The sequence below is a fragment of the Mustela erminea genome, chromosome 1 (genome assembly GCF_009829155.1).
Source record: "Mustela erminea isolate mMusErm1 chromosome 1, mMusErm1.Pri, whole genome shotgun sequence".
NCBI lineage: Eukaryota > Metazoa > Chordata > Mammalia > Carnivora > Mustelidae > Mustela > Mustela erminea.
The window spans coordinates 152,392,146-152,418,173 of NC_045614.1; the positions used below are offsets into that span (position 1 = coordinate 152,392,146).

Genomic DNA, 26,028 nt, shown 5'->3' on the forward strand with positions numbered 1-26,028 from the left:
AGCTTTGTAAGTTCATTTGGTACCTAAGAGACTCCAAGATCTGGCTTCAGTCTATCTCACCCATCTTTGAGCTTCATATGCTCAGCAACAGCAGACTGTTTTTAATTATTCTCTCTCCCTCTTTCACCATGTTTCTTCTTCCACACTTTTGCCTGTATTGTTTTTTCCTTCCGGAAAAAAATAAAATCTCACTTCTTCTAGGCAAGCTACTTTCTACTCATACTTTAAGAAGACAAATGTTACCTTCTTTCTTCATTTAGTTGTTTCAAAGAATTATTTAGCACCTATTAGTGCCAGGCTCTGGGGGTGATGAGGTAAATAAGACAAATATGTTCCTACTCTCATGGAGCTTAGAGTCTACTTGAAATAACAGATGACAAGCAATGAAAATAAAACAGTAATTACAAATAGTGGCAAGGTGCTATGAAGAAAAAAGAACAGGGTGCCCTATTTTAAAATAAGTGATATTTAAGCTAAAACTTCAAGGATGAGAAGGAACAAGCTAGAAGAAGAATAGGCATGCCAGGCAAAAAGCACAGATCTGGATCTCTGAACAGGAAGAGTATATGTCACATTTGAGGAATTGAGAGAAGGCTGGTGAACATATGAACAAGAGGAAGCGTACCACAAGATGAAATCTGAGAGAGGCAGTGCCAGAACATGGGTGACCTTATGGGCCAAGTTAAAGGGCTTGTCTTGGGGTGCCTGGGTGGCTCAGTGGGTTAAGCTGCTGCCTTCAGCTCAGGTCATGATCTCAGGGTCCTAAGATCAAGTCCTGCATTGGGCTATCTCAGCAGGGAGCCTGCTTCCCTCTCTCTCTCTGCCTGCCTCTCTGCCTACTTGTGATCTCTCTGTCAAATAAATAAATAAATAAATAACCTACAAACAAACAAACAAACAAATATATAAAGGGCTTGTCTTATCCTAAATGAAATAGGAATCACTAAGTGTTTCAGCAGGGGAATGACATGGCCTAATTTAAGTTTTAAAAGACTGCTCTGGGTTGCTATGGAGTGAAAGGACTGCAGAGTAGAAGGCCAGCTAAGACTACTGAAATAAACAAGGTAACAAATGGTTGCTGGTTTGAAGAAAGATGTCATTAGATATTAAAAATCAGAAAATTCAAGAAATATTTCATATCATCAATAAGAAAGGGATCCAATGTGTGTGGGGCAGAGAGAAGAAAAGATTTTAAATGATTCTCAGATTTCTGGCTTGGGTAATTAGGTCCATGGTGGTTCCAACTGCTAAGGCTATGGGGAGAAGCTGTACAGGTATGACAGTCAATGCTTCAGTTTCAAAGGTGTTAAATTTGCAATGATGTGAGACATCAAAGCAGAACTGCCAAAAAAGATAGGTGGACGTATGAGGGCAGTGTTCAGAAAAAGACCTGAGTTAAATGCACAGGTATGGACAATTTTCTTAACTTCTTATTTTGAAATAATTTCTGACTTTCAAAAACTTGCAAAATTAACATTTTGTTTAACTAGAGTAAAACTACAGGAACAGGAAAACAACACTGATACAATGTTAATGATAATATTAATCTTCTGGACTTTACTCAAATTTTGCCAATGTCCTTTCTCTCATCCAGGATGCAATAAAGGATCTCACATTGCATTCAGCTGTCATGTCCTCCTAGTCTCTTTCATCCTAAAACACTTCCTTAGTTTTTCTTCTTCGTCCCATGATCTTGTCAGTACTAGACAGTTCTTTTGTAGAATACTCCTTCATTTGAATTTGATGTTTCCTCATGATGATCTGAAGTTATGCATATTGGTGTCCTTCTCAATGCATCATACTAGGAGGCTGGATGTCTCATTACAAAAGATATTAACTTGGGTCACACAGGTAAGTTTATATCTATCAGACATCTACGGGGAGATTCTTTGAGACTATGCAAATATGCTGTTTGCCTTCATACGTATGCCCACTTATTTAGCATCCAAAGATGCAATATTACTGTAGTATGCCAATGTTGATTTTTTATTTCCATGATCTGTCCTACATTCATTAATTATAATTCTACTAAAGAAAAAGTAATCCTTTCTCCCCAATGTGTTTATTTATTTATATATCAGCTTTGGCTCATGGATTTTTATTCTATAGCACTGCCTCATGGATTTCTTCTGTAATTTTCATTATTTATTATGATGCTGAAATTGTCCCAGTTTAGTTACTTGGAGGTCTTTCAAGCTGGCTTCAATGTCTTTTCTGCATGCATTATTATCATCATCATTATTATTATTAGCACTTTCTTACTTTCTGACTCTACAGATGCTCTGAGCTCATCTTGTATTTTTCCATGTTCAAGTCCTGAATCAGCCAATGCTTAAAAAAATTCAGATTTCTTTTAACTGGAATAGCTCTAGTATTGCAGCCATTTGCCAACATGTGGCTATTTAAATCTAAATTAATTAAAACTGGACGAAATTAAAAATTCCATTCTTTAGTTGCCAAAAAAATGCAGTTTTCAATAGCCACATATTAGTGGCTACCATACTGGACAGTTAAGTTATAAAATACTTTCATCATCACAAAAATATCTACTGGACTATACTGCCTGGAAAATGATATTTAAAAACCCAGGTAAAGGGCGCCTGGGTGGCTCAGTAGGTTAAAGCCTCTGCCTTCAGCTCAGGTCATGATCTCAGAGTCCTGAGATCGAATCCCGCATCAGGCTCTCTGCTCAACGGGGAGCCTACTTCCCTCTCTCTCTCTCTACCTGCCTCTCTGCCTACATGTGATCTCTCTATCAAACAAATAAAATCTTTTAAAAATAAAAATAAGAACCAAGGTAAGGATGCTATGTTCACTGCTCCTGGGCTGACATTGCTTCTAGGCCTTCTGTGTGAATAGAGCTAGTACACACACAGACAAACAACCCTGTACCTATCAGACAATTTTACTTTGAGAAATCTGCCTTCAAAGGAGAATAGAGAAATGGGGATGGTAGCTCGGAGAGTCAGGTGGAGATGAGGTCTGGGGAGGCATGCCTTTTAGGATAGGAGATACTAGCACATGTCTTTTTTTTTTTTATATAAACATATAATATATTTTTATCCCCCGGGGTACAGGTCTGTGAATCATCTGGCTTACACACTTCACAGCACTCACCATAGCACATACCCTCCCCAATGTCCATAACCCCACCCCCCTTCGCCCAACCCCCCTCCCCTCAGCACCCTCAGCTTGTTTTGTGAGATTAAGAGTCACTTATGGTTTGTCTCCCTCCCAATCCCATCTTGTTTCATTTATTCTCCTCCTACCCCCTTAAACCCCCATGTTGCATCACCACTTCCTCATATCAGGGAGATCATATGATAGTTGTCTTTCTCCGCCTGACTTATTTCGCTAAGCATGATACGCTCTAGTTCCATCCACGTTGTCGCAAATGGCAAGATTTCATTTCTTTTGATGGCTGCTTAGTATTCCATTGTGTATCTATACCACATCTTCTTGATCCATTCATCGGTTGATGGACATCTAGGTTCTTTCCATAGTTTGGCTATTGCGGACATCGCTGCTATAAACATTTGGGTGCATGTGCCCCTTCGGATCTCTACGTTTGTATCTTTAGGGTAAATACCCAGTAGTGCAATTGCTGGGTCATAGGGCAGTTCTATTTTCAACATTTTGAGGAACCTCCATGCTGTTTTCCAGAGTGGTTGCACCAGCTTGCATTCCCACCAACAGTGTAGGAGGGTTCCCCTTTCTCCGCATCTGTCATTTCCTGACTTGTTAATTTTAGCCATTCTGACTGGTGTGAGGTGATATCTCATTGTGGTTTTGATTTGTATTTCCCTGATGCTAAGTGATATGGAGCACTTTTTCATGTGTCTGTTGGCCATCTGGATGTCTTCTTTGCAGAAATGTCTGTTCATGTCCTCTGCCCATTTCTTGATTGGATTATTTGTTCTTTGGGTGTTGAGTTTGCTAAGTTCTTTATAGATTCTGGACACTAGTCCTTTATCTGATATGTCGTTTGCAAATATCTTCTCCCATTCTGTCAGTTGTCTTTTGGTTTTATTAACTGTTTCCTTTGCTGTGCAAAAGCTTTTGATCTTGATGAAATCCCAATAGTTCATTTTTGCCCTTGCTTCCCTTGCCTTTGGCGATGTTCCTAGGAAGATGTTGCTGAGGCTGAGGTCGAAGAGGTTGCTGCCTGTGTTCTCCTCAAGGATTTTGATGGATTCCTTTCTCACATTGAGGTCCTTCATCCATTTTGAGTCTATTTTCGTGTGTGGTGTAAGGAAATGGTCCAATTTCATTTTTCTGCATGTGGCTGTCCAATTTTCCCAACACCATTTATTGAAGAGGCTTTTTTCCATTGGACATTCTTTCCTGCTTTGTCGAAGATTAGTTGACCATAGAGTTGAAGGTCTATTTCTGGGCTTTCTATTCTGCTCCATTGATCTATGTGTCTGTTTTTGTGCCAGTACCATGCTGTCTTGATAATGACAGCTTTGTAATAGAGCTTGAAGTCCGGAATTGTGATGCCACCAACTTGGCTTTCTTTTTCAATATCCCTTTGGCTATTCGAGGTCTTTTCTGGTTCCATATAAATTTTAGGATTATTTGTTCCATTTCTTTGAAAAAGATGGATGGTACTTTGATAGGAATTGCATTGAATGTGTAGATTGCTTTAGGTATCATAGACATTTTCACAATGTTTATTCTTCCGGTCCAGGAGCATGGAACATTTTTCCATTTCTTTGTGTCTTCCTCAATTTCTTTCATGAGTACTTTATAGTTTTCTGAGTATAGATTCCGTGCCTCTTTGGTTAGGTTTATTCCTAGGTATCTTACGGTTTGGGGTGCAATTGTAAATGGAATTGACTCCTTAATTTCTCTTTCTTCTGTCTCGTTGTTGGTGTAGAGAAATGCAACTGATTTCTGTGCATTGATTTTATATCCTGACACTTTACTGAATTCCTGTACAAGCTCTAGCAGTTTTGGAGTGGAGTCTTTTGGGTTTTCCACATATAGTATCATATCATCTGCAAAGAGTGATAGTTTGACTTCTTCTTTGCTGATTTGGATGCCTTTAATTTCCTTTTGTTGTCTGATTGCTGAGGCTAGTACTTCTAGTACTATGTTGAATAGCAGTGGTGATAATGGACATCCCTGCCATGTTCCTGACCTTAGCGGAAAAGCTTTCAGTTTTTCTCCGTTGAGAATGATATTTGTGGTGGGTTTTTCATAAATGGCTTTGATAATATTGAGATATGTGCCCTCTATCCCTACACTTTGAAGAGTTTTGATCAGGAAGGGATGCTGTACTTTGTCAAATGTTTTTTCAGCATCTATTGAGAGTATCATATGGTTCTTGTTCTTTCTTTTATTGATGTGTTGTATCACATTGATTGATTTGCGGATGTTGAACCAACCTTGCAGACCTGGAATAAATCCCACTTGGTCATGGTGAATAATCCTTTTAATGTACAGTTGAATCCTATTGGCTAGTATTTTGGTGAGAATTTTCACATCTGTGTTCATCAAGGATATTGGTCTATAGCTCTTTTTGATGGGATCCTTGTCTGGTTTTGGGATCAAGGTGATGCTGGCCTCATAAAATGAGTTTGGAAGTTTTCCTTCCATTTCTATTTTTTGGAACAGTTTCAGGAGAATAGGAATTAGTTCTTCTTTAAATGTTTGGTAGAATTCCCCTGGAAGCCGTCTGGCCCTGGGCTTTTGTTTGTTTGGAGATTTTTAATGACTGTTTCAATCTCCTTACTGGTTATGGGTCTGTTCAGGCTTTCTATTTCTTCCTGGTTCAGTTGTGGTAGTTTATATGTTTCTAGGAATGCATCCATTTCTTCCAGATTGTCAAATTTGTTGGCGCAGAGTTGCTCATAGTATGTTCTTATAATTGTTTGTATTTCTTTGGTGTTAGTTGTGATCTCTCCTCTTTCATTCATGATTTTATTTATTTGGGTCCTTTCTCTTTTCTTTTTGATAAGTCTGGCCAGGGGTTTATTAATTTTATTAATTCTTTCAAAGAACCAGCTCCTAGTTTCGTTGATTTGTTCTATTGTTTTTTTGGTTTCTAGTTCATTGATTTCTGCTCTGATCTTTATGATTTCTCTTCTCCTGCTGGGTTTAGGGTTTCTTTCTTGTTCTTTCTCCAGCTCCTTTAGGTGTAGGGTTAGGTTGTGTACCTGAGACCTTTCTTGTTTCTTGAGAAAGGCCTGTACTGCTATATGTTTTCCTCTCAGGACTGCCTTTGTTGTGTCCCACAGATTTTGAACCGTTGTGTTTTCATTATCATTTGTTTCCATGAACTTTTTCAATTCTTCTTTAATTTCCTGGTTGACCCATTCATTCTTTAGAAGGATGCTGGTTTAGTCTCCATGTATTTGGGTTCTTTCCAAACTTCCTCTTGTGGTTGAGTTCTAGCTTCAGAGTACTGTGGTCTGAAAATATACAGGGAATGATCCCAATCTTTTGATACCGGTTGAGTCCTGGTTTAGGACCGAGGATGTGATCTATTCTGGAGAATGTTCCATGTGCACTAGAGAAGAATGTGCATTCTGCTGCTTTGGGATGAAATGTTCTGAATATATCTGTGATGTCCATCTGGTCCAGTGTGTCATTTAAGGCCTTTATTTCCTTGTTGATCTTTTGCTTGGATGATCTGTCCATTTCAGTGAGAGGAGTGTTAAAGTCCCCTACTATTACTGTATTATTGTTGATGTGTTTCTTCGATTTTGTTATTAATTGATTTATATAGTTGGCTGCTCCCACGTTGGGGGCATAGATATTTAAAATTGTTAGATCTTCTTGTTGGACAGACCCTTTGAGTATGATATAGTGTCCTTCCTCATCTCTTATTATAGTCTTTGGCTTAAAACCTAATTGATCTGAGATAAGGATTGCCACCCCTGCTTTCTTCTGATGTCCATTAGCATGGTAAATTCTTTCCCACCCCCTCACTTTAAATCTGGAGGTGTCTTCGGGCTTAAAATGAGTTTCTTGTAGGCAATATATAGATGGGTTTTGTTTTTTTATCCATTCTGATACCCTGTGTCTTTTGACTGGGGCATTTAGCCCACTAACATTCAGGGTAACTATTGAGAGATATGAATTTAGTGCCATTGTATTGCCTGTAAGGTGACTGTACTGTATATTGTCTCTGTTCCTTTCTGATCTGCCACTTGTAGGCTCTCTCTTTGCTTAGAGGACCCCTTTCAATATTTCCTGTAGAGTTGGGTTTGGTGGTTGCAAATTCTTTCAGTTTTTGTTTGTCCTGGAAGCTTTTAATCTCTCCTTCTACTTTCAATGACAGCCTAACTGGATATAGTATTCTTGGCTGCATGTTTTTCTTGTTTAGTGCTCTGAATATATCATGCCAGCTCTTTCTGGCCTGCCAGGTCTCTGTGGACAAGTCTGCTGCCAATCTAATATTTTTACCATTGTATGTTACAGACTTCTTTTCCCGGGCTGCTTTCAAGATTTTCTCTTTGTCACTAAGACTTGTAAATTTTACTATTAGGTGACGGGGTGTGGGCCTATTCTTATTGATCTTGAGGGGCATTCTCTGCACCTCCTGAATTTTGATGCTTGTTCCCTTTGCCATATTGAAGAAATTCTCCCCAATAATTCTCTGCAGTATACCTTCTGCTCCCCTCTTTCTTCTTCTTCTGGAATCCCAATTATTCTAATGTTGTTTTGTCTTATGGTGTCACTTATCTCTCGAATTCTCCCCTCGTGGTCCAGTAGCTGTTTGTCCCTCTTTTGCTCAGCTTCTTTATTCTCTGTCATTTGGTCTTCTATATCGCTAATTCTTCCTTCTGCCTCATTTATCCTAGCAGTGAGAGCCTCCATTTTTGATTGCACCTCATTAATAGCTTTTTTGATTTCAACTTGGTTATATTTTAGTTCTTTTATTTCTCCAGAAAGGGCTGTTTTATCTCCCAAGAGGGTTTCTCTGGTATCTTCCATGCCTTTTTCGAGCCCAGCTAGAACCTTGAGAATTGTCATTCTGAACTCTAGATCTGACATATTACCAATATCTGTACTGATTAGGTCCCTAGCCTTCGGTACTGCCTCCTGTTCTTTTTTTTGTGGTGAATTTTTCCGCCTTGTCATTCTGTCCAGATAAGAGTATATGAAGGAGCAAGTAAAATACTAAAAGGGTGGCATCAACCCCAGGAAAATATGCTTAAGCCAAATCAGAAGAGATCCCAAATCATGAGGGGGGAGAAAGGGGATAAAAAGAGGTTCAGAAAGAAAGAAAGAAAGAAGAAGAAGAAGAAGAAGAAGAAAAAAGAAAATGAATAAAGAAAAATATAAAAAAGAAAAAAATATATACATATATTAGATAAACTAGTTAAAAAACGTTAAAAAAGAAAAGGCTAAAAGTTAAAAAAAAATTTTAGCAAAAGAAGAGAAAAAAAAAAATAATGAAAAAGATGGGACGCCTGGGTGGCTCAGTTGGTTAAGCAGCTGCCTTCGGCTCAGGTCATGATCCCAGCGTCCTGGGATCGAGTCTCACATCGGGCTCCTTGCTCAGCAGGGAGCCTGCTTCTCCCTCTGCCTCTGCCTGCCATTCTGTTTGCCTGTGCTCGCTCTCTCCCCCTCTATCTCTCTGATAAATAAATAAAATCTTTAAAAAAAAAAATGAAAAAGAAAAAAAATTAAATTAACTACAAGACTAAAGAATCATAGGGAGAAAGCCCTGAATTCCGTGCTTTGCATTCTCCTCCTCTGGAATTCTGCTGCTCTCCTTGGTATTGAAACTGCACTCCTTGATAGATGAACTTGGTCTTGGATGGATTTCTTGTTGATCTTCTGGGGGAGGGGCCTGTTGTAGTGATTCTCAAGTGTCTTTGCTCCAGGCGGAACTGCACCGCCCTTACCAGTGGCTGGGCTGAATAATCCGCTCGGGTTTGCTTTCAGGAGCTTTTGTTCCCTGAGCGCTTTCCGTAGAGTTCCAGAGGATGGGAATACAAATGGCGGCCTCCTGGTCTCTGGGCCGGAGGAGCCGAGAGCCCGGGGCCCCACTCCTCAGTGCGCCCTCAGAGAACAGCACCCAGTAACTCCCGTCTGCCTGACCTCCGGCCGTGCTCCGAGCTCACCGAGCCTGTGACCGGTTCAAGGTAAACCTGAGCTGTGAGCTCACTGTCAGCTCTGTCTCTGTAGCCGGCTTCCCCGTTCTAATACCTGTAAGCTCTGCGACAGACACCCCCGATCCTTCTGTGACCCTGCAGGACCTGAGGCCATGCTGACCCCGCGTGGGCTTCACCCCGGTTTAGCCTCTGGAGCAATGTCCCTCAGCGGAACAGACTTTTAAAGTCCTGATTTTGTGCTCCGTTGCTCGCCGCTTGCTGGGAGCTGGCCCCTCCCCCTGGGGTCTATCTTCCCGTTGCTTTGGATTCACTTCTCTGCCAGTCCTACCTTTCAGAAAGTGGTTGTTTTTCTCTTTCTAGAATTGCTGTTCTTCTTCTCTTCAATCTGCCGATGGATTTGTAGGTGTTTGCACTCTTTAGATAAGCTATCTAGCTGATCTCCTGCTAGCTGAAGTAGTCTCAGCCTGCTACTTCTCCGCCATCTTGACTCCTCCCCCCAACTAGCACATGTCTTACATGTTGATGAGAACAATCTAAAAGAGAAGGTGAAGCTGATGAAACAGAAGAAGGAATAACTGAAGAAGGAAAGTCCTTAGGTAGGAGAAAAGAACTCAGAATTCACTCTCAGAAAGAAAGGGGGCATCTCTTCTACTATAACATAAGGACAAAAAGATGGATGCCAATACTGGTTTGCAGATTTAGAATCAGGAAAATGTGACCAATTTATAGTCTAAAGTGATGGAGGATCTCATAGGTGTTACTAGAGAAGCACAGTAAAACTCCAGGAAGTTTTAGGTACCCACGAAAGGTCTGTGATCATGCGTTCAAAGTAAAATCAGTCTGTGTGACATTCTATATCAATAATCGGTTATAGACTGAATGCAAAGGAAGAGAATGAGTTCCTTCATACTAGGATTGTTCCAGATAAAGAAGACAGATAAAGAAAAGAACAAGGAAGTTAGAGAACCTGTAAGAAAAAAATGATTACAGTGATAGATCATGGAAAACAACCTGGAGGGAAGTGAAAAATAAAAGCAGGTAAGAATGTGGTAAAGATCGATAGACAGAAGTCTTACTGAAATTTAAGAAATGCTGCAGTGGGGAGCTTCTAGGTCTTGAAGATAGTAGCAACTGCTAGGATATGAACCTTCCCACACATTACCTCCCAACTGTAAGTTTAGCAAACGACACAGAGAAAACAACACATAAAACTACACCTGCAGGGGCGCCTGGGTGGCTTAGTGGGTTAAGCCTCTGCCTTTGGTTCAGGTCATGATCTCAGGGTCCTGGGATCGTCAGGCTCTCTGCTCAGTGAGAAGCCTGCTTCCCTCTGTCTCTCTGCCTGCCTCTCTGCCTACCTGTGATCTCTGTCAAATAAAAAAATAAAATCTTAAAAAAAAAACAAAAAAAAACTACACCTGCAGCATTACTGAAGAAGAGAGAGTACCATGGACTCCAAAATACTTCTAAAAATTGAGAAATCAACAATAAATTCCACAAAATTGCTACTGGAGCTCTGCTACTACAGGCCTGTAAGTATGGATCATGGGGGTTTAAGTGAAAAAGAAAAGAAGGAAGGAAAAAATACAGACCACCATATGCCCATAAAAAGACCTATTTGTGAACATTTAGAGCAGCTTTCTTATAACAGCCTCAAACTGGAAATAATTCACATATCCATCAACTGGTGAATAGGTAAACAAATGGAGTACTACTTGTGAAGAAAAAAACTGGTTTCCAGGTCCAAGTTGAGATGGAGTAGATGCATGCCTTTCTAGTCCTCCCCCATTAGGCATAGCTAAAAATCTTGGGCATTAAATATATAACAAACATAAGAAAACTCTGAGGAGTGAAGAGAAGCAAACCAGTTAAGAGATCTTGGGACCCAAGGGAAGATATGGGAGTGAATTCCCTGGTTTTTTTTTTTTTTTGTACTTTATGTATCTTAGACTGCTTGCTAGAAGCCACCAACCTGGAACACCACCAGTGGGCACAGACAAAAAGTGTCCTAAGAAAAAGCCAGCTAGCTCTCTCTAGCCAAAGGACTAGGAACTGGGCAGCTTACCAAGAGAGAAACCATTTTTAAAAAATAAAAAACCTCTTACTCTAATCAAACACCATTAAAAATACTGTGGCTCCACCCAAACCCCCATCAACAAAGACCAAATGCTGAGGAGAGAGCCTAGACTTCTGTCTTTAACAAGCTCTAATGGGCCCTTTCCCCCAATAGTGTCAGCAGAGACCATTTTCATCCCCACCTGGTAGCAATGATGCACTCCTCTCCCTTCATGCTGGGGTGATGTCAGAGAAGGCTTAGTAGGAAGGCAAGACCTTCACCACCTACAGGGTTAACTACTAAATCCTCTCAACCATCATGTCAGTGGAGGCCACAATGGAGCAGTAATGAGGCCCTCCTCCCCATGCCGGGCAGAGTGGCCACATGAAAGGACTAAGGGGAGCCTAAACTACCACTCCCATTCAGCAGTAATAAGGAACTCTTCTCACTTCTCCTCCAGGGGTATCAGCAGAGGCTGAGTCAGGAACTTGGATTTTTTTTTTTTTTAAAGATTTTATTTATTTATTTGACAGACAGAAATCACAAGTAGGCAGAGAGGCAGGGAGAGAGAGAGTGGGCGAGGCAGGATCCCTGCTGAGCAGAGAACCCGATGCCGGGCTCGATCCCAGGACCCTGAGATCATGACCAGAGCTGAAGGCAGAGGCTTGAATCCACTGAGCCACCCAGCTGCCCCAGGAACCTGGATTTCTATCTGCACCTAACAGTAATGAATAGGCAACTCCTCTCCATTTACTAGGAGAGTGTCAAGGAGTCTGGCTAAAACAGAATACTTAAATAAGATCCAGAGTCTCATAACATAATATGCAAAATGTCCAGAGTAAAACTGAAAACCACTTATCATACCAAAATACCAATCTTCAGCTTTAAATGGAAAAAACCAAAACCAAAAAACAAACAAAATCAGCAGATGACAACATTGAGACAACATGGATGCTGGAATTATCTGGCAAATATTTAAAAGCAGCCATCATAAAAATGATTCAATGAGCATTTACAAAAACATCTGAAATAAATGGAAATAAAAGTATCAGGAAAAAAAATAGAAAGTCCTCAGATATAAAATATATGAAGAAGAACTAAATGGAAATTCTGACATTTAAAACCAAATAACAAACTTGATAGATGGGCTCAACAGCAGAATGGAGGGGACAGAGGAAATATCAGTGAGCCTAAAAGACAGAACAACAGAAATTACCCAACATGAACAGAGAAAACAGACTGGAGAAAAAAAAAAAAGATAGAAAAGAAAAAAAAGAACAGAGCCTCAGGACCTGTGGGATTATAATAGAAGATCTAACATTAATGGCATTTAAATCTCAAGAGGAGAGGAGAAAGATGGCAGAGCTGATAGAATATTAGAAGAAATAATGGCCCAAAATACCCCAAATTGGCAAAAGACAAACAGATTCAAGAAGCTGATCAAACATCAAACAGGATAAACCCAAAGAAATCTATGCCAAAATACTTTACAGTCCAACTGAAACACATAGAAGACCAAAGACAAAGACAAACTCTTGAAAGCAGCCAGGGAGAAAAAGCATATTACCTGCATAGGACAATAACTACCGTGAATTAAAAAACCATAAAGACCAAAAGGAAGTGACATATTTTTCATGTGCTAAAAAAAAAAAGAGCTGTTAGTAAAGAATTCTGTATCCACTGAAAATATCCTTCAGGAATAAAGAAATCAAGATATTCTAAAATGTCTTGGAAAAGGAAAATTTGAAAAAGGAAAATTAAAAGAGTATGTATATCACTTATGGACCTACCCTAAAAGAACTACTGGTAAAAGGAGATTCTCTAAACATAAAGACAGTGATCAAAGAAGGAATCCAAAAATAACAGTAAGCAAAAAATGAATATGGAAAGAGCAAAAATATGGGTAAATACAATGAACTTAGTTTTCCCTTCTTTTCTAATTTTTTAAAACTATATTAGATTGCTGAAGCAAAAATTTTAACACTGATGTGGATCTCAATGTACAAAGGGAAAATATATAAGACAATTACATTACAAAGGTAGAGGGTAAAGGGATTTAAAAGAAGGTAAGGTTTCTACACTTTATTCTAAAAAATGGCAATACCAGTAGACTTTAATAGTTATACATGTACAATGCAATACCTAAAACACCAAGAAATCACACCTAGAAAAACTATTCAAAGAGATATGCTACAGATAGAAAAACAGTACACAAAAATCTAAATGGAATTCTAAAAATATATTCAGGGAACCCAGAGGAAAAAGAAAACAGGAAAAAAGTAGAGAACAGGGGCGCCTGCGTGGCTCAATGGGTTAAAGCCTCGGCCTTCTGCTCAGGTCATGATCCCAGGGTCTTGGGATCGAGCCCCATATTGGGCTCTCTGCTCAGCCGGGAGTCTGCATCCCCTCCCCTCTCTGCCTACTTATAATCTCTGTCTGTCAAATAAACAAATAAAATCTTTAAAAAAAAAAAAAAGTAGAGAACAGAAAACAGACCAAAAAATGCCAGATTTAAGCTTAACATGTCCATAATTACATTAAAAGTAAATGCTATAAATTCACTAAATAAAAGAGATTGGCAGAATGGATTTTAGAAAGTGACACCCAACTATATTCTATCTGTAAGAAATTACACATGACTGGATGGATCTGATTGAAAAAAGCCTATCTCAAAAGGTCATATATGGTAAGACTCCATTTACATAATGTTCTTGAAATGACAAAATTATAGATCTGGAAATAGATCAGAGGTTGCCAAAGGTTACAGATGGTAGTGAGGGAAGGAGTGGGTGTGACTATAATAGTATGGTAGCATAAGGGAGATCTTTATGGTGACAGAACAGTTCTGTATCTTGATTGAGGCAGTTACCACAAATCTACAAATACGATAAAAGACATACAATATGTTGGACACTGCACAATGTCAATTTCCTGGTTTTTAAATTTTATTATAGTTATATAAGATATAACTTATATAAGTTATATAAGGTATACTGAGTGAAAAGTACACAGGACCCCTCCCTACTTTGCAATTCCTATGATTATCTCAGAAGAAAAGTTTAAAAAAATCAAACTGTCAGAGTTCAAATCCAGATTCTACTACTTCTGTATGAATTTGGGTTTCATGCATTGTTTTGTCATATAACAGTGTCTTATACCAAGTTATGACAAGAAGTAATGCCTTAAAAAAGGTAACTACGGATATGTGCAGCAATGCAGATGAATCTCAAAAGCATTATCGTAAGTGAAAGAAGCCATCTGCAAAAGCCTACATATTACATGAATCTGTTCATATGACATTTTGGAAAAGGCAAAACTATAGGGCTAAAATCAGGTCATGGTTTCCTGGTGCTGAGTGTAGGGAGAGAGGACTATACATATCTCTGACTAATGTCTCTACTAGAGTTTTGACTTCTGAAGTTATGCTAATATTCTACATATTAAAAAAATAAAAGTAAATAGCAAGGATGGGAGGGACAAACCAATTTTTAAAAAGCTGGTAGGGGAGCAGAAGACATAGTGATGCAGATCGTGGATTGAGAAGGCTCCTGTTTGGTTTCTGCCCCCTCCTTCCCTGGCAGCGTGGCCTGGGGCTACTCCCCTCCCCAACCTTTCCGAGACCCTGTCTGAGGTTTAAACCCCATTAAACTGACTGTAAACAGACCAAACAAACCAACTATTTCAAATGTTATCATATAACCAAAGTGAGCAAGGAGGGAGTGGTAGAAGGGACTAATTCAAACACTTTGACTACATGCTCTCAGTCTGGGGGAAAAATACTACAAACAAATCTTGAGCTGTTTTTAGTAAGTAAATCCAAACTGAGAAACATTAAAAAAAAACCCACAAAACTGGCCGTATTCTTCAAAAATCTCAATAACATGAAACACAAAGAAAAGCTAAAAATTATTACGGGTTAAGGAGATTAAAGAGACACATAAACTAAATGTAATACACCTTAGACTGGATCCTTTCCTGCAGAGAAAAAAACTATCTTAAAGGATATTACTGGGACAGTTGACAAAAGTAAATATAATAACTGTAGATTAAAGTATTAGAATATAAAAATATAAAGTATTAGAATATAAAAGTACATTATACCTTTAGTGTAATGATGTTAAGGTTCCTGAATTTGATAACTGTACTAGAGTTATTTAAAAGAATATCCTTATTCTTGGGAAATACACTAATACATTAATAAGGATCATGTTGCATATATGCAACCTTTTTAAATAGAGTTCTAAAAAAGTAATATTAGATATATAATACATATAAATAAGTAAAGAGAGGGGAAGAAAGAAGGAGAGAAGGAGAGAGAGAGGGAAAATGCCTCAAAGGAGCTGGGGTGTTCATAATAAGGATAAGAAATTAGAGACTGGAGCAGCAATAGGAGAGGAACACTTACCCCACCCTAAGCTAAGTGGGCACGGTAGGAAACAGCCTCTAACTGAGAAGGCAGTAGAGGAAATAGTAACTCAGGGGATACTCAGATCATCAGTTAAGACAAAGAAAAAGCATTCAGAAGAAGTCAGGGACATCCAGTAGTTTGCTGATAACACAAGAAAAGTCTGGATGGACAAGAAAAGCAGAGGATTTGGCTTGGAAATTTGTACTTCCAGAGAAGTTAGAAGATTAAAGTCTGAGACACAAAAAATGACTTGAGGGCAAAAGAGGTATTTTAAAGTAGGTAAGAATCAGTACTGGTACATCCCAAGGTAGCCATTTAGTTTAAGTCTCAGGGTTCCTAATGCTCAGCTCTGTGATTAAAATTTCAGTATCTTGAGAGGCCCACCACCAGGAAGGCTTTCCAACTCCATTCTGCCAGAGCATAAGCTATGCTTACCCAGGATCCTGTAACAGCCTACTGCCTATCTCTATCATTTAACCCACATTCAATACATAAAATTGAACGAATTAATGACCTATCACAGCCTGAGTGGCTATGAGAAGACAAACTGGAAATCAACTTAATAAAGGAATGACACAGCAGAATTTCATTTCTCAAAAAAAGTTTCTGAAGTATATAAAATAAGGTGTTGTCTTAAGATTCAAAGCATACATGATGCAGAATTACTTCCAACTGATTTTGGTAAAAGAAATATGCTTACTGTACAACAAGCTGCTGGCACACAGTTCCATTTTCTGTTATCAGCTCATTCAGTTTTAATTCAAGGTGAACTTTACCCTAAAATGAGAAAAAAAAAAACAAAACGGTCTATTTTACTGACCAAATACTAAAGGTAAGTACTTTTTCCAATGGTACCAATAATATCTAGTTGTTCACTAATTATATTTTAGTGATCCCTAGCACATGGCTTTGCCCACATAAAGTACTTGTTAAATGACTAATAACCAACAATGTAGATCTAGAAGTCAAATGCTCATATCAGACATGGTACTCCAATCAAAGAATTTAAAGCCCAGTTCAAAGAATATTTATGAATCTCAATTACCATGGCTTAAAAAAAAAAAAAAAAGACAGTACTTATGTTTTAAGAAGATTTAGCAGATTATAAAATGTAGAATGTTTTTTCCAGAAAAGATACACCATCAATAAGAACAGAGGCAATATCATTAAAGGTCAAGAGAAATACAATTCTAAAACAATAAAACTGGGTTAAAGCTAGTAAGATTTAATTTGTCAACAGTTTTCTGAAAATTAAAGATTCATGGAGTATCTATAATATTTTAGCAGGCACTGTAGGACTGGCCAGGAATCAACAGATATATAAGACACAATCACTCCTTACAAGAAGCTCACAGTCTAGTTCAGGAGACAATAAATAAAGATAACAATATACAACCAAAAGCATTACTGAAAAAATGGGATACTGAAAATAAGTAAGTGCTTTCTTCAATAACTATTAATAAATGGATTTTTAAAAAATTCAATAGTATAAATTTAAAGTAAACTATAAACTCATGAAACAAAGGTTTAGAAACTATATAATAGAGAGCTTGAGGTTTCCACCCAGCCACTGGCAATGAGCAATTCTAAACTGGTTATGAGCAATTCTAAAGTGGTTAAGATCAGTCCTGGATTACCTCCACCCAGCTGACAAGACAAATTGCCACGGCGGAGATTTCAGGGCTGTGATGTCTAGGGGCTGATGACGTTAAGTAATTTCATCAGAGGTAAGAAAGTTCATTATCAAGCTACTGTTCCTCTTTGGAACAACCCCTTTTAGACATTCTTTCACAGGCATCTAACTTGAATCAGCCTCACTATTTTATGGGTGTTTACTCCGTGAGAGTGAATCTGAGGTCTGCTAACTACAAAGCTCAAGGTTAGACGGATACTAAGTGATGAGCAATAAACACTGACTGATGGATCTCAATGCAAAAGTCTGCATGAGAAAGCTAAACTCTAAAGAAACAAAGGCAACAGTAGGAGCAAAACTGGCAGTTAGGTGGAACTGGAACTAAATCAAGCAAATTTTCCACTAAAAATCCAGGCACAGGGCGCCTGGGTGGCTCAGTGGGTTAAGCCGCTGCCTTTGGCTCAGGTCATGATCTCAAGGTCCTAGGATGGAGTCCGGCATCGGGCTCTCTGCTCAGCAGGGAACCTGCTTCCCTCTCTCTCTCTCTGCCTGCCTCTCTGTCTACTTGTGATCTCTGTCAAATAAATAAATAAAAATCTTAAAAAAAAAAATCCAGGCACAAATATTTATAAAATCATATAAAATTTATGAAATAGGTCTTTCATTAATCCTGCTTTAAAACTCACTACCCCTAGGGCACCAGAGTGGCTCAGTGGGTTAAACCTCTGCCTTCGGCTCAGGTCATGGTGTCAGGGTCAATATCGGGCTCTCTGCTAAGCAGGGAGGCCTGCTTCCCCCTCTCCCTCTGCCTGCCTCTCTGGCTACTTGTGATTTCTCTCTGTCAAATAAATAGCTAAAATCTTAAAAAAAAAAAAAAAAGACCCCTGCTATTTAAGAGTGACCCAGAAGAAGTCCATATGTAGTAATTTTTCATATTTCTCAACTAGATTTTTGAATCATCTATGCTGTCACTTGCCTAGTGAATGAGCCTAGCCAACTGCATCAACATTTGAATCTCAAAGCAGTTTTACTATTTTAACATGTATGCATTTTATGGTAGAAACTGTATGGTGGAAATTGGTATGGTATAGTATTGGTATGGTAGAAATTTTAATGCTAACAGGGCATTCCCAACTGTGTCTCAGGAAATGTCTAGTATCTATTCTATTTCTAAAACAACAGAAACTGTTAAAACAGAGTAGAAGTATAATAATTTCATGCACAACTAAAAATCATAGCACTGTATCAAGCAAAGTCTAGAAATTAAAAGAAAAAAAAAAGCATCTACTTAATGGGATTCTACCAGGAATCAATATCACTGAGTCACAGCCTACCTACTATGTTCATTATTCCTACTGGCTGTTAAAAAGACCTTTCCTTTGGTATTAGTCAACAATAACGTAACTGTATATTTAACTGGGTCAAGAAAAGAGTGCAGACAGGATACAAGACATTTATTATTAGGGTGGGACACTAAAATGAAAAAGCACTACGAACTAAAATCAAGGAAATTATAATTTCTAAACTGTAAAACACTACCTCACCGTATACTTTAAACATGGGAATATATACATAATACTTAGTAAAAGTAGATACAAATCAGGTTGTATAATATAATGTTAATCTGTAAAAATAAAATGTACTATATATATTACTATATAAATTTACTATAAGGTCATCTACTAAAATATTGCTAGAAGTTAACTTTGGTTGGTAGGATTTCAGAATTTTTTGCTCACCCAGATTTTTAAAATTTCTACTACCAATGTGTCCTGGTATTTAGCAAAAACAAAACAAAACAAAACAAAACTTTAAAAAATTATTTAAAGTTACTTCTTAGTGTTAGAAGCCCAAATCTATCAACATTTTAGGAAAAAATATTTAGAATTCCTTAATACATTCACACAAAAGTTTAGTTTCATTTATATCTGTTACCATTTTATAGATATGGATTGTAGCAAAACAAGTTTGGTGGTTTTCGTTTTTCTGGGGGTTGTTTTTGTTTTTTGGACAGGGTAGTTTTGAGTTCAGCAAAACATTTCCTAGTCTCCTCTGAAGCCAGGTGATAGTGACCAGGGACAGTCATATCATACAATTCCGGCCAATGAGATATAAGTAGATGTTGCTGGTGGAGCATCTGAAGAAGCTTGTTGCATAAGACTCCCTAACTTCAGCAGTGGCTTGAAAGGCTGAAGAACTTAAATAAAACAGTCTACAGTCTAATGACGCTGGGATATAAAAATTGGAGTCCAGGGTCCACCAAGGTAGAGTGCCACTGGCAAAAAGGCAGGCTTTCTGCTGCAATCTCTGAAAGACTATGCCTAAGGAGTAAGTGTGAACAACACTGACCAGCCTTTACAAAAACTAAAACTTGGCCTAAAATCAGCTGAATCTCTAACTAGATTGAGGTGATCACCTGTAGATAGTAAGTGAATCTTCTCAGAAGGAAAAAAAGACCTTGTCATCCACAGCTTCAAATTATCTCTAAAATATTTCATATTTTTAAATGTCTAGCATTCCATCAAAAATTATGAAGCATGCCATACAAGACCATACACCAAACAAAACAAAAACCAACAAAAAGCAGGAGATGCAGATGCTGGAGTTAACTGACAAGAGGCAGTTAAAATAGATGCTTACATTTTTTTAAGGTAGACAACAAAATGAAAAACCCAGCAAAAAACATGAAGAAGTTTATCGAATGAAAAGTTTAGAACTGGGCAACAAAATAACCAAAATGAAGATGTATTTAACAATGAATGAGCCATAGCCAAAATAAGAATTGGTGAAATGGGAGATTAGTCAGTGGCAAATATCCACAAAGAAGCACAGATAGGGAGAGAGCATAAGAGACATAAGAAACATAGGAAAATGGTCTATTATTCATGTAATGGGAGTCTCAAAAGAGAAGACAGAAAAAATAGTGAAGGAAAAAAAAATAAAGAAATAATTGCCCGGAATTTTCCAAAACCAAAGAAAGACATCAAGGTAGAGATTTAAGAGCCCCTAGGAACACCCACAGGAAAAAACATTAAGAAAACCGTAAGTAGGCAGAGCATAGTAAAACTAGTAAAAGCAAAAGATTAAAAGAAAATCTTAAAAGCAACTAGAAAAAAAGGAGACATTAGCTATAACGAAGCAACTACAAGATTCTGACAAGAACTATGCTTGATGATATACATGCAATGTGATTTGGTCCACAACTGCTTCCTTTTTTTAAATTAACATACAATGTATTGTTTGTTTCAAGGGTACAGGTCTGTGAGCCATCAGTTTTACACAATTCACAGCACTCACCACAGCTACATACCCTCCCCAACATCCATCACCCCACAACTGCTTTCTTATTATCCAATCTCTTAAGGGAGGTTCAATGATGAAAGTTACTTTCATATGTCGGGAAATATTGGAAGACCAAATTACTTGGCACTGTATTCTAAACGTTTTATTTAAACCAAATTTTTGGGAACTATTATAATACTACATGCCTTTTATAGCAATGACTACATTAGGTTGATACATGCAATTATATCACATTAATTTATACTAGACAGCATATTTAGGAACTTATATTACTCTGGCACTGTCTGAAGGTTTCATAATATGCTAGCTTTACTTCAAATACTTTTTAAAAGTTCACACAGAAAAATCTGTGATCATTTTAATGGTACCATATAGAAGATATCATATGAATTTCTGCATACAGTTTGGGAAATTCAGGTATATTATAGGTATCTGGGAAAAACCCAATGCACACACTTCGGTCTAGGCTTTTTTTTTTTTAAGTTTTTATCACAAAACACTGAATTATAATAACCATTCCACATAAAAGAACTCAGTATTATTTCGACTGGTGAGAAATTTTCTTCATGGGGGGGGAATCCCAACTTTGTAATTTCCACATATTTTCATATATAGTAATTAGCTATAAGATCATTTTGGACACAACTGACTAGCAGATAAAAAACAAAATAAAGGATTTACTTAATCTCTCTTATTTACGGACAAATCTGTTTTTCCTCTGTGAAGACTTAACTTATCACAATCTAGAATGGCTCCTTTGTTATTTCATGTTTACAAATTTACAAATGAAGTTTCTTCATGAAACAATGAATTACACCTTTACATTCATTATATTTTAATCAGGCATGTTAAAAAAAACAGATGTATGTATTATTAGGTATAATCACTGCATGTTATTTTTAACACTTGTTTAAATAGGTAGGGGAGAGGATATACTAAAAGAAACAGTAACCATAAAACAATCAATAACTTACAGCATGATCCAGAAGTTCAAGATAAGCTTGTTGGTAACGAGGTAATTCGAAGACATGACTGATAGCATATCTAGATTTACTGCTTGTACAAGTTATGTGAGACATACAGCCCTAATAAGAGTACCAACTCTCCATATAAGAGATGTGGTTTGATCAGTCTTATGTGAAGGCATGCTCTTTATCACAGTACTTAAGAACTAAAGAAAGGAAAAATATTTCATGTTTGTTGTGAGTTCCAGCACTACACAGCTAACAGCATGGTTGCAGATAACTGAAGCCAAAAGAGGATGTATAAATAGAGGCACCAACACAATCCAAATTAACTTCATTTGTGTGGCAAAGAATAGTAGAAAGAACACCAAGTGAAGTAGGACAGTAACCACAACCAGAAATTAAGGAAAAGACTGCTTCAAAAAGGAATGGTCAACATTATGAAAAGCTACTGAAAGATCATGTATGAGGAGGACTGAAAAATGTCCACCAGACTTATTAACACAATCTAATGGGTAACATTAATGAGAGCCCTTTGTGCTCTCCCTCTGGCTCATTGTGGGGTATGAAGGCAGATCAGAGTGGGTTCAGAAGAGAATGTTTCAATATACAGGGAATAACCACAAAACAAAAACAAAAAAAGAACAGAAAAAGAAGTGTAGGAAAATGCACTCATGAAATATTGATAATGTCTTGAATGTCTGGAAAGAAAACTGAAAATAACTGACATTATTAACAGCAATAATAAAGGATCTGGGAAACAGTCCAAGTTAAGAGGTTTAGTGTTCTTTGTAACTTTCAACTGTTTTGGTATAAAACCCGTTTTTTCCTACTATTGGGATCTTTTCAATTCAAGGCTAAATTACGTTTCTGCATGTTACTTCCCTACAACTTCAGAACTGAAGGGAATCCTATACACTGAAGTTCTCATGCCTCAGACAACAATAGGTTAGCAACTGTTTTAGATACAAATGACAATTAGTAGTAGAGCTAGGAAATGAAACATCTTTTTCCCTTCTGAAGTAGATATGCCAATCATTTCCTTTACTTAAACCGCCTTCTTAGGGATCATGCCTCCCAAAGCCCCAGAACAGACTGCACTACAGTGACCTTACCCCCCGCTTCGCCCCCATCATACCAATTAGAATGCAGCAGACATCTGACCCTAGTTGGGTCAAATTCTCTAAATTGTGGCAGAAAACTAAATTAGACCTCAGAAAGTGAGGGGCTGTATGGTCATGTAAACTCAAAGACTGATGTGGGCATTTTTTTTAGCTGTCAACAAGAGATTAAAGAGAAGTAGAAGCGAGAAAGACATAATCTCATCAGATGTACAAAAATACAAGGGAATATCATCATTAATGTTTTTTCCTTTTCATTTTGCAAAGTGAATAATATTAAAATGACAGGACAAAACAGAGAGAAAATATTAATTATTCATTTTACAAAATGAGAGAGAGGAAAAAACACTATTTAAACAGTGAGTACTTCTACTCAATGAGCACAGTGAGCAAACAAGTGGGAAGAAATCAATCAGGGGATCTCAGTTCCCAGGTGCCCCTTGCAGTATCTAAGGCTGCACTGAGTTGAAGTCCACAGTGTAAAAATACAATATATATTTTTTATTTGGTCCCAAATGCAAGTCAACTATTTTATGTAGTGATCAAGCAGAAACAAACAAACCACCCAATATTTCAGGATACTTTATGAGAAATTACAATCTTCTTATAAACAATTTTGACTCTGTGAACTGTATCTAGTTTATTGTTGTAATAAATACCTGACCTCCACCTCAAAGGCAGCTCCTCAGTAAATGTCAGCTCTTACTGAGCATACTGAAGTTCTTGCAATTATACCCCAACAAGTTCCCCAGGAACTTTCAAATGCCCCTCCCTTTTTCTTGGAGCTAATTTGAGTAGGCTTCTGTTCCTTATACTCGACGTGTCCCCTCCTAATAATATGCTGAAGCCTTTTCACGACCAAAATTACAAGAGTGAAAAGCAGTAAAGCACTGTGGTTAGGAATTTTAGACTCAGACTAGATCACTATTGAAACCACAACTTCATCACCTAAAAGCTCTGATTTTGGAGATGTCATTTAACCTCTTTCAATCCATTTTCTGTATTTATAAAATGGGGTAATGCTACCTACACCTCATAACGCTTTTCTGAAGATTAAATGAAAAAATGTACATTAAGTACGTAATACTGTGCTTCATATATACCGTTTAATCACTAATAGTAATTATTAGGTGGAATTCCTACTGAACTCAATTCTTTCCATAGCTTTCTACTATGGCTCCACCAACTGCTATTCTTTCCATATTTTTGTAAAATTTTATAAACTTTATCCAAGTGAACAAATTTATTAAAAAGCAGGATGTGTATGAATCATAGGCTGCTTAGTCTACCTTTTCTAGGCTCACAAAGTTAATGTGGTATTTCTAGATCAGTTTTGGGGCTGAACAACATTTCCAATAGTACCATATTAACTTGAAAGGTGTTCTGTATCCCTCCCACCCACTGAAGTACTCTTCCTCCTAAAATTTATTTTTAAAGAATTCAAACTTACTAATTATCATTTAAGCAAAAGACATGTAAAGGTTAATAACTCATGGTCACGAAAATCACTTATATCAAATAAAAAATGCTGACATTATCTCTACAATCAAGTGTTATTTCCAGAATTTTTATGTTTCAGAGATGAGCTTTATATACATCACTAAATAAAAGCTTATCATCCAATACTAATCTCTAATACCATCTCCAAGAATTACACAGAATATTCTAGAGAGATTTCTACTTTTTGAGAGTTGGGGGCCTTAAATCTTTTAGCAAGTTTATGTTTATATTTTTATTGGAACTTCAATAAACTACATCTTAAAATAATCCTCAAATTTCATTTTATACCAAATTCTTAAAGCCTTTTCTTATTTTACTTTTTTTTTTTTTTTTAAGATTTTATTTATTTGACAAACAGACACAGCAGAAGAGGGAACAAAGGCAGGGACAGTGGGAGAGGGAGAAGCTGGCCTCCTGGTGCACAGGGAGCCCAATGTGGGGCTTGATCCCAGGACTCTGGAATCATGACCTGAACCGAAGGCAGACGCCCAATGACTGAGTCACCCAGTAACCTCCTTATCTTGCTTTCTGTTAAAATAATTAAAAAGGAAAACTGCTACTTTAAAACTTTCCTATCTGCCTTTGGGTAAAGTTATTTTATGGAAATGGAAAGGACCACCTGAGCGACTGCCATTAGACAGGTATTTTACATATGTGTAGCAACTGACAGCTTTCACAACTGCTGTTAAAGATATTTCACTCAATTCTCTCAATCATACAAGTCAACGTTGCAACTTTCATTTCCATTCTATACAACTAAAATTCAAGGTCAGTGAAGTAACCACATATGAAAATTAGGACCTAAATTTTTTTACTTCTAGTGTAAAAGTTTTTCTATTTTGTCAAACTGCCTCTCACCTGGGTTGTACACAATAGTGGCTAAGTGTGATCTGAATTTCAGTTATTGCCAAATGGGAAGAAAAGAACATTAAAATGAGGTCCAGTGAACAAAAAACAGTAAAAGTTTCAATTGTACTTTGTACTTAAGAAGGGGTTTTATATACAAATACTTAAGTTTTTGAGAATTTAATTAAAGAGAATGCTTGAGACATTAGGAGGACACAGAGACACAGGCACTTTATTTGCAAATATCTGTGGGTGTATATGCAGCACTTTTTTCTTGTCTTAAACTTCTGTTTGAGTCACAGTGGCAAATTATAACTTCTTTGAGAGGAAGAATTCTGCTTGCAGTATGTCGTCTTCAGGTTTCACAATGGTTTCACAATCCTTACCGTATTTTATAAATAAACAGTTACCAAAAAAAGGATTCCCTTTAGGGGTGCCTGGGTGGTTCAGTGGGTTACAGCCTCTGCTTTCTGCTCAGGTCATGATCCCTGGGTCCTGGGATTGAGCCCCAAGCGGGGCTCTCTGCTCAGCAGGGAGCCTGCCTCCCCCCCCACACCTGCCTGCTTCTGCTCACTTGTGATTTCCGCCTGTCAAATAAATAAATAAATAAAATCTTGGGGGAAAAAAAAAAGGACTCCTTTTAGATAGAAATAACAATTTCTAAGAGCAACTCAGACTTTCAAAAACAAACAAAAAGTTAAGCTACTTGGCTAAACATACATCTTTATTCACATATAGATCTGTAAGACCTCTTATTTTGGCAAGAGGAAAGAAGAGCTTTAAAAAGAGTAATGACATCTTTTCAAATAGAAAGGTGAGGAACAGGAAGAGTGGGTGTAAGAATGAAAGGCTCTGCAAGGTGGGCTCAAGCATGGTTTGAATGAATAACATTTTCCCAAGACTAGTTTATTAAAAGAGTAAATAGAGCATCCTGGTTAGAAGAGATGAAATCACAGACTTCTAGGACTCTCCTCAAAGTCAGAATTAATAAAACACATTTTTTCTCTAAAAAATTTTCCCATCTTAAAAAAAATTAATAATCTGTCACTGCGACTCAAACAAAAGAACTAAAACAGGAAATGTCCCCCCAGTATAACCTCCCCAAACTCAGACACCCACCCACAA

General features: G+C 37.6%; 1 protein-coding gene across 6 annotated transcripts in view; it reads right to left on the bottom strand.

The window, feature by feature from the left end:
• The window catches only part of RASA2 (RAS p21 protein activator 2), a 142,699-nt gene that overhangs the window by 73,431 nt on the left and 43,240 nt on the right, over positions 1–26,028 (bottom strand). For all 6 annotated transcript variants that reach the window (XM_032347149.1, XM_032347160.1, XM_032347155.1 and 3 more), the window contains exon 5: positions 16,236–16,312. In XM_032347149.1, coding sequence (XP_032203040.1) covers positions 16,236–16,312 — 77 coding nt within the window. The remainder of the gene's footprint in view (positions 1–16,235; positions 16,313–26,028) is intronic.